Source organism: Microchirus variegatus (assembly GCF_963457635.1).
Source record: "Microchirus variegatus genome assembly, chromosome: 4".
Taxonomy (NCBI): Eukaryota; Metazoa; Chordata; class Actinopteri; order Pleuronectiformes; family Soleidae; genus Microchirus; species Microchirus variegatus.
This window is the reverse complement of record NC_139805.1, coordinates 26,934,297-26,943,941: the sequence shown is the minus strand read 5'-3', so window position 1 is coordinate 26,943,941 and position 9,645 is coordinate 26,934,297. Positions and strand designations below refer to the sequence as shown.

Here is a 9,645-nt window from a genome sequence, read left to right as displayed (position 1 = left end):
TAGTGACAAGAATCAGTGGTTCGTTTGCCATTTTTAATTCAGAGTAGATGAGTGAGAGCTCTGTCCACTTATACGACCTTTACTGTGGCAGTGTTTGACAAGTCCCAACCCTGGATAGAGCACCGCCCCCCCCTGCCTTGAATACAGTTTTGTCATAGTGGCCACTCTGGGTACTGCAACCAAAATACTCATGGTGCCCAAAAAGCAAATTTTCCCATTGACCACAATAGTAAAAGAGACGCCTGTAAAAGTGTCCACAGGACACATCGAGACATGGGCACGGGCTTTTATAGATTTTTATATTCTATATTTTTCATTCATGGAGTTTCATATTTGAAAAAACATTCCTAAAGGCCATAAAAAGTCCAGACAAATCTTTATTTCCCAGAGTGACGTCACAGCTGTGTACGAGCACACAGCCAAGCGCGGTCATGTGGCGTCTCGGGAACGGCGCTACTGTCACTGGCTACTGTGAACCGTACGATATGAAAACTTTATGAGAAATGTGAATACATTCAGACAATTACAGGGCTTTTGTTTACATTTTTTTATATTACGACTAAGCAGGTTTTAATTATTTATTAATGTATTTTCAAACTTTTCAAAGTTCTCGAACATATAGTGACAATGTCACGATGTCAGTCTCCTCATACATCGTTAATAGGTTTGAAAATAAATGCTCATAAGCGACAAACACATAACTAAAACCTGCTTTGTCGTAATATTTGTGTCACATTGTTTTCATTTATTCACTTTTCTCATAAAGTTTTCATATCATACGGTACACTGACACGAGCGTCGTGCCCGAGACGGTGGGGTGGTGCTTTTAAATACCCCTCTCAGAGCAACAGCGTTCTCATCCGAAGCGATAGCTCGCCGTGATCGTATAGTGGTTAGTACTCTGCGTTGTGGCCGCAGCAACCCCGGTTCGAATCCGGGTCACGGCACTTTTTGGTCAACACAATAATACTCATGTCAAATGCAATATGACTAATGAATAAAATGTTACTCTCCCACTTACTTGTTTTTGCAAGGCAGTTCTTTAAGAGACTCTGTTCAAAGTTTCTTACGAGTCTATTTACCATATAACGAAAAAGGCTTGTTCTATTTCTGGTCGGATACTTACTCCTCATCTCAAAGTTGAAGTTAACATGAATAGGAATTAGCAAAACCTTGTTATAAGAAAATAAAAGAATTATTAGCCAGTAAAAACAAAAAATAAATAAATAGACACCAGTAAAACAAATTTCACATAAGTACCTAATTTAGAATAACAAATATTACAACTGAAGCTTATATGTTTCATTTCTTCGTGTGTCGCTGTATTTTTTGTTTGTTTTTATTATGATATCCACAGTTTGATACACCTACCACAGCAACAGTAGCAGGTTTACAGTCGCAGAAACCCAGATGTTAGTGTAGTGTTTGCAGACATTAACATGTCTATAGCAGGGGTTGGAGTCACTCCACCATCAATCCCTTTAAAAATGTCTCTAACCTCCTCTGTCCTTTTGTCTGTCCCTCACTACACTGCCGTTGCCATTTAAGGAATGCTAATGTAAATCCAATGTGAAAGCATCTGTGAATACAATGGAGTTTGCTCCACCACAGCTGCATCACTGAAACTGCTACTGACTCCATGAGTAGCTCAAACCCAACAGGGTCCAAATGGCCCTTTGCACAGCAGCGATTTCTGCAGGTCACCGTAGTAAATCGATAAATCAATGTAAACAATCAAATGACTGATGGCTGAACTTAAATTATCCAGAACAGAATCATTTCATATGATAATGGCAATAAATATAGGTTCAAAGAGCTTCAGTTGGACTGAGCTGAGCCAACATGTGACAAGAAATGAGCCAGAAACAACAGTAGAAAGATTGTATAGTGGAATACTGTCACGTACTACAACTAATAAATGTTATTAAGTGTTATTTTGATGATCGAAAACCCATGTAAATCTACATTTTAAGAACAAGAACTAGTTTTGCTGTTTTATTCTTCCAAACACAGGCTGTAAACAGCTGTAGTCTCAGCCAGTGATGTGTCTGTCGCGAACGAGCCGATTCAAAGAGCCGAAGATGAGCAAACAATTAGCACGCATTTTAATAACTGTGGAAATGAAACCAACTTTACAACTTTACTGTTGAATACTTCAGTACACATTATGTATTGAATAATGTGTGTGGAAAAGGTGAAAACAAGCAGAGGTAAAACATTAAAAGCAGAAAGAGTCGGCTCTCATATGTGAGCTGAGCCAAATGATCTAACTCGTTAAAAAGGATGGACTGCAACGGTGCCCTTTGTTTTTGGCCCCGCCCCTCCTCGCTTCTGCTCTGATCATGTGACGCGCGCGTTGTCCAATCCCGTGCGAGGAGACGACTGCTGGTAATTTTGAACAGAAGGCGAGCAGCCAGTCAGTCCGCAGTGACACCAACCGAAAACCGCGTCTGTGTTATGGATGTTTTATTCTCGTTTTCTCGTCGCATGTGGTGAAAACGTCAGCGCTGCCGTTTACGATAAACATGAGTTCTCATGTTATCAGCCCTGGGCCGTACCGAGCTACTAAACTGGTGAGTTTAAAACGCTATAGCAGAGCGGGCTAAAGAGCTAATGCATGGACGTGAAAACGTAACGAACGTCAGCGGGTAACGTTTTTTTTTTGTTTTTTTTTAAATCCGCCTTTAACTACACTTGTATGTGGTTTGTTCCACGGATTTAATCGTTGTTTAAATTTGTCCAAAGTGTAATTTCTTTCGTCCACAGTCAAGCACTTGTGTGAGACTTTCCCCTCGACACTTTACGTGTTTCTCAGACTTTATTCACAACCTGTTTCTCTGAGTCTTGGCCTTGTTTTTACACGTTTGTCACAATCATTTTTACTTCATTATTAAGTCTGTTCAGTAAGTTTTTATATTTTTTAATAACCATGTAAGATAGTATAATATTCAAACATGAAACAGTTAAACAAGCTAAATAAATAAAAGTACATTAGCCAACAAAGTAATATCAAGAGTTACTATAACTCAACGTTGAATTTACAATATGAAATTTGAAGCACAACATCATTGTTTTTACAGCTTTTTTGCGACTATGCTTATAGAAAGCACACCTACTTTAAACACTGTATTTATGAATGTAAAACGTGGCTTGGCTTGAGATATAATGAGGTTACATTCATTATACAGTATCATTATACAACATTTCAGTCATGAATGTTCCTAAATCTCTTTGACTTTATAAACCAATTGATAAACAAAATAGTTTTTATTCCAATCAATGTTTTGAACAATGTTTTTAGTCTGTAAAGTTCCCACTATAATGACTTCATCTTGCTTCCCATCTCCCAAATTAGATGTTGAAACTGAAATAAAGTACTGTCATCATTTAACTATTTTGATAATATAACTTGTTTGTTTTCAAGCAACAACAGATGTACGTTAAATATTTAAATAACTTCATTTTCATTTAAAAAAAGGCATCTTGGTATCTGCTTTGGTCTCTAGAGCTGGATGATATGACCAGAAACATTTCAATAAAACAACTTTCAGATCACGAGAAATATCAGAACCACTGAGCAAAGGTTGAAGAAACCAGTTAATTGTGGAACATGTTGAACACTGTACTTGTTTACAAATCTCCCAATACTACAGCTACAGCGCGGCCAGCTGTTCTCATACGGTCACCTGATTATATTAACATCAACCTCGACCAGTCAAATCTAATTGCGCCGTGTTTGACAATACCAAACATTGTCTGTGTTTTCCCCCAGTGGAATGAAGTCACACGTCTGTTTCGGAGTGGCATGCCCCTGAGGAAACATCGGCAAAACTTCCGCAACCACGCCTCGTGCTTCACGGCCTCCTCTGCCGTGGAGTGGCTCCATCAGCTCCTCCGCAGCAACAGCAACTTTGGCCCCGATGTCACCAGGCAACAGACCGTGCAGCTCCTGAAGAAGTTTCTGAAGAACCACGTCATTGAAGACGTGAAGGGTCGCTGGGGCTCGGAGGATCTGGAGGACAACAACTCGCTGTACAGGTCGGGGCATCGATTTGAGTCACTATCTGCAAATTTATGGTGTTAGAGAAGTTTTGTTTCGCTTGTTTAGAAAAAGACATGGTGATAAAGGGGTTGTTTTCCCAAAAGCAAGATTACATAGTCAATTTCATCTCCCTCCCCCCCCTAGATTCCCCTCCACTTCTCCCCTGAAACCCATTCCCTGTCCAGGCACAAGCTCAGGCTCCAGCTCCATAAAGAAACGACCTTCACTAAGGGACTTCAGGTTTAGGGGTGTGAAAAAACATGAAAAGGAGACGCTGGTGAGTTGGAGTGAATGTGAATTATCGCTAAACTGTTGTCAGAAACGCCAGTTCGAGTCGAAACTTTGTCAAAAGAGTTCACACGTTGCTGATTAAACTGATTAGTCACACACATTTTGTGATTAAGCACACATAACTGATTAACGCTGATGAAGGACACATCATTGGAACATTGTCTCCGTTCATGAAGACCAAACAAAGGCAGAATAATCAATGTGATGTAATTTCAGTGATGGTCTAACACAGTGCCTGCTTGTAGTAGCACTTTGAAAGCAAATTAACTTATTATGTTTGTCGATTTCAGGAAAATGTTGATCCTGCCCTCCAAAAAGAAGAAAATCAGCTGATGGGAGACCAGCAGGCACCAAGACGAGAGCTGACGTTGGATGACGAACAGGAAATCTGGAGGGACATCACCCTAACCCAGTAAAAACACATACACTGAACCATCAATTCATTTTCACAACACGACACATTTCAGATACCCATAGATTAACAAATTGAGCAAGTGGTTATAAATAACACCTGCTGATGTTTTCCCATGTGACTAATGTTTTTTTTTTCGTGTTCTATTTCAGCCTGCAGAGGATTCTGGGTCTTGGGTCGCTTGATGAGGTTTTAAACCAGCGTTACATTAACCCACAGAACATCATTCATAACATGACCAAAGTCAACAAGCACGGAGTGGTCACGATGGACGACAAGACCAGTATGTTTCTTTAAAATGCATTTATAGCCTGTAAATACTAGCATGTATTGTGTGTGTGACTTTAATATGATTCAGTGTGATCTGATGAGCAGTCTAATCCCTCGTCCATCTCTTTAGATGACCTTCCGCACTGGGTTCTGTCTGCCATGAAGAGTTTGGCCAACTGTGAGTTGACTCGTACACCTCTCTAAAAAAATAACATTTGAAGAATCAATTAATTTATTCATGCATAAAATGGTGACAACATTTTAATTGGTGTTTCTCAAACTGCCAAAATAACGTTTTTCCACATGCCAAAGATGGTTCCCAGTTCTATGTTGGGTTTATGAATTTACTGCTATTTTATCTCCAGGGCCAAAGTACGACAGCGCACAGCCGTCCTATCCCGGCTTTGAGAGAGATGTCTTCAAAACGGTGTCCGATTACTTCTACAGCCTCCCACAGCCGTTACTCACGTACGAACTGTACGAACTGTTTATCAACATCCTGGGTAGGTGCTCTCATTTGTCGGTGTTAACATTTTGGTTTCACCACGTTTATAACTGATCCGAACCTTTAACAGAGCCTTTTGACACCTAACAGAGGTTTTGGTTGTTCCCTAACAGTGACACGTGGTCTCTGACCAACATATAATTCTGTATGTGCAGTGATGGTTTAACCTAACTCGACTCTCTCCCTCCTCCTTACTGTTTGCTCGCACTGACCCTCCACCTGCTCTGCTTGGCCCTGCCTGCTCTCTTTGCTTGTCTGTCCGCATCCGCTTTCAGTGTTTTGTGGGTACGTCGCAACGCCCACGACGCACCAACGTGGGAAACGCAAGAAGTCCGACCTGCCCTCGGTTCCCCCTCCAGCCAAGTCGTCATTTCGCTCCACCGAGTGTCTCCTCCTGTCTCTTCTCCATCAGGGGACGTGTGATGAAACGGAATCGCCCATGAGAGATGTGCTTGGCGGGAAACTGCAGTCGCGGCTGGAGGCACTGCGAGGAGGTGGCTCTGCGGGTGAGGCTCAGTTCGGTGGCAGCCTCATGAGTCTGAATACTGCGGTTTCCATGAAACCTCAAACCAGGAGTTGCTCACTAGAAACCATCCTGGATGACACTGCCCCTCTCAGCCGACAGCCGCTGTTTCTGTCCAGTGACAGCCTGGCTTCCTGCACCTTCAACAGCAGGAGTCAGGACGACAGTCCTGCAGTCACAACACCCCACTGTCATCCAGACTTCTTATCTGTATCCAAAGCGTCTGCTTTGACTTGTGGAAATGCTCCAGGAAGTACAACCAGAAACAGACTATCTGTAGTTTCCACAGCGGGACCGTCGTTCACAAAGAGGTCGCATCCCTTGCGGCCATGCAGCGTAGGCAGCTGCCTGGACATCGTGGTAGAAGCCAGGGAAGAAGAAGCAAAAGAAACCAACTGGCAGGGCCGAACAACCAGCTGCCTCAATGTTAACACTCCTGCAGACTCGCGTCGCTCCTCCTCAGCTTCACGTCCTCCCTCGGTGTCCTCCTATCTTCCCTCTCCTTCTTCCCATCATCCATTCTCCTACTTGTCGTCGACTGCTGTGGCCAAAGCACAAGAGTCCTATGCTGCTACAGGACCCGGTGGGCCCAGACCCGCCTGCAGTACTTCTAATCTCTGGATGCCTCCTGCTCCTGCTGTTATCCGGCGCTGCCTCAGCTCTCTGGACGTGTGCAAGCCTTCGCGACCTGTGCCACTGTTCAAACATCCTGTCTGTGTGCCCAGCAGCAGCAGCGTACACCCTCCTCAGCCTAAACCTCAGCACAGTAAGAGCCTCTCTCCCCTCTACCCGTCTGTCTGCTCGTCTGTTGATGTCTAATCAGACTAACTCCAATTAACATCTAACCATAGCATGAATGCAAAGTTTAAGTTTAGAACCATGATTGCTGAAATTGTATGTGTGATGCTGATTTGTTTTGTAACGAGCATAGTGCTGTAAATGTACCAAGTGATATCATGCTGGCTTGTTATCATCTACCCTCAAGCAAAAGCAAAAAAAAACATGGATGCACAGGTTTTTAGAAGCATCTTATCGCATAAATCCCACCTGACTCATCCTGTACCATAGCTGTAGTTTATTAATCCTGTCATTAATCCATCATCGATCCATTCATCCCTCATTAGTCTGATCTAGTGGGTGTGATGTAGCAGTAATGGATGGATGGATGTGGTCATAGAGGCTTCATGTTTTAATACGCAGAGCTCACCTGTGAATGTGATCATTACTGTGCAACTGTGTGTGTGTGTGTAGGCCTCATTCAGCCTCAGTGTGAGCGTGTAGCCATCGAGGCTCTGCAGCTTTGCACCCTCCTCCTACCTCCTGCCTCCCGCAGGAAGCTGCAGCTGCTCATGAGGATGATGTCACGCATCAGTCAGAATGTGGACATGCCTCGCCTCCACCCCGCCATCGGCACCAGAACGTTGGTGAGTAACTTAGTGTCTCAAAGTTACATTTTAGTTCATATTTGTGTGTATTGGTGGATGTTGACCCCCCCCCCTCCCTTTCAGATGGTCCACACCTTCTCAGGCTGTGTCCTCGGCAGCGCTGAGGAGTGTGATTTGGATGAATTGTTGGCCACCAGGCTGGTGTCTTTTCTGATGGACCATCAACAGAGCATCCTCGCAGTTCCAGAGTACCTGTTCAGTGCCATCAATGACCACATACAGTATCTCCGCACAGCACAGGTACACCGTTTACACTCTCGCAGCACTTGGTGATACCGATTTATCATTTAAGGTTTAACAACTAGGGTTGGGTAACGTTTATATTTGAACCGATACGGTGTTGGTATCTTGAATTCAGTACCGTAAATGTTTTCAGTTGTAAAACAAAGTCTACACTTCTCAGTTTTAGTTTTTTATTAAGAATATTTAGATTTTAGACCTCGCTAGCTTAGCTAACATCAGCTGAGACGCTACTTATTCACCTAGTTAGTTAGCTGATGATTACATGAACGTGTCGATGAGGTGGATTTATTGCTCATTTCACATTTTTCAAAATCAGGCCTCAAAAAACAGGTAATACGCTGTTGTTTTAGTGACTAAACAAAACAAAAGACAGATGTCTTGAACTGCGTTTGAATTTTTTACGTTAAATCAATCAAGTCATTAATAATGTTTTTTTTTTTTTTCAGGTTCCCATTGACAGCATCACTAACCCCGATGGCGATGATCCGATATACGCTCCAGTGCCCGTGTTCGCTTTCTGCCGCCAGATTAGCGGGGCTGAGTTTGAACAGCAGAAGCAGACGTCTTCTCAGGAGGCCATGGAGGAGTTACTGGAGATCCTGCTGACTGACCGAAACATCAGTGAGAAAAACCGACGCAAGAAACTGAAGCAGGTAACGAAACATTCCTCGAATGCTCGGTCAAAAGTTGTGTTATGCGCTTTTTTTTCGAATTAACTGGATTGAGCTTGGGCAGCAATTGAGATTTAGTTTATGGATATCGTTTGATACGTCTCCCCTTTCTTCCAGTTTCAGAAGCAGTATCCAGACATCTACAGTCGTCGGTTTCCCCCATCAGACCGAGAAAACAAGACCGACAACAAACCAAAGATTAAACCCGCACTCCTCAATATCAAGAAGACCAAAGCGTTCAGCATCAGGAACTGAACTGACGTGGAGTCGGCAGTGTGACGTCATTTGTGTGGAGATGCTACGCTCCTCTGAGAAGATTTCAGAAACTCTGTCTTCTCTTTGCAGCCATTTTTTTTCACGTTGTTACATTGGGAACACTGTTATTCCTGTTGGATTGGGATTTTATGAGAGCTACTGCAGGATGGGAGTGTGTGCGTGTCAGTGTGTGTTAAGTAAGATGAAGGCAGACGAACAGACTGTATATACAGACAGTATATTAGTTATTGTCTTCAGTGCAGTGCATTTTTTTTATTTCTGTACCAAATTTCTTTTAGAGCTCTGAATTTTATGTGCATCCTTCCTTCTCTTTTGTGCGTTGTGTGTGTGTGTTGCAAAGTCTTGGATCACTGGTCCACAAGGGGATAACTAGATTATTAATTAATTTATGATGCCATTTGGGAGAAGTGCTAGAAATGTTCTTTCTTAACTTTGTTTTTAAACATATATATACTTGACTAAGTGTTTTCTATTTTAGATTCTAGGTACTATAAAGGGGTTTTATAGATTTTGGGGACACTGTGAATGGCCAGCAAGCTAATGTCAACCATAAGGCGGTTAATTTATACATTATTTAATTCCTATTTGACTCCAAAACAAAGGTCTCAACACATCTGTTTTTTTTTTCCTTCAGATTTGGGCATTAGGCAGACCGGAGACCCTAATTTGACTGTAGGTGTGTGTGAGAGTGGATGGTTTTTTCCTATATATGGCCCTTTAGGGTGTAACCCTGCCCCTGTGTCAGCTGGGATTGGCACCAGCGACCCTCATGTGGAGGATAAAGCGGTAGAAGATGAGTGACTAGTGTTCAGACATTTGTGTTTTTTTTTTTGTGGCGTCTACGACATCAATCATTGAAACTCTGCAGTATTTGCTTGTTTTTTGTGTGTTTTTAGTGAGAGGGGCTGATGTCAAAGGTCCAGTGTGAAAGAAAGAATCTCCCTTTTCCAAGTCCATCAGGGAACTA

At 42.6% G+C, this 9,645-nt stretch overlaps 1 protein-coding gene across 1 annotated transcript; it reads left to right on the top strand.

The window, feature by feature from the left end:
* Positions 1-2,525: 2,525 nt before the first annotated feature.
* depdc1a (DEP domain containing 1a) lies at positions 2,526-8,657 on the top strand (the record flags this gene model as incomplete). Its single annotated transcript, XM_083888416.1, has 12 exons — positions 2,526-2,573; positions 3,773-4,038; positions 4,187-4,319; positions 4,624-4,745; positions 4,898-5,028; positions 5,146-5,193; positions 5,381-5,518; positions 5,796-6,809; positions 7,295-7,467; positions 7,552-7,728; positions 8,178-8,384; positions 8,520-8,657. The coding sequence occupies 12 exons, from the start codon at positions 2,526-2,528 to the stop codon at positions 8,655-8,657; spliced, it is 2,595 nt and encodes an 864-aa protein (XP_083744542.1).
* Between the last annotated feature and the right edge of the window lie 988 nt (positions 8,658-9,645).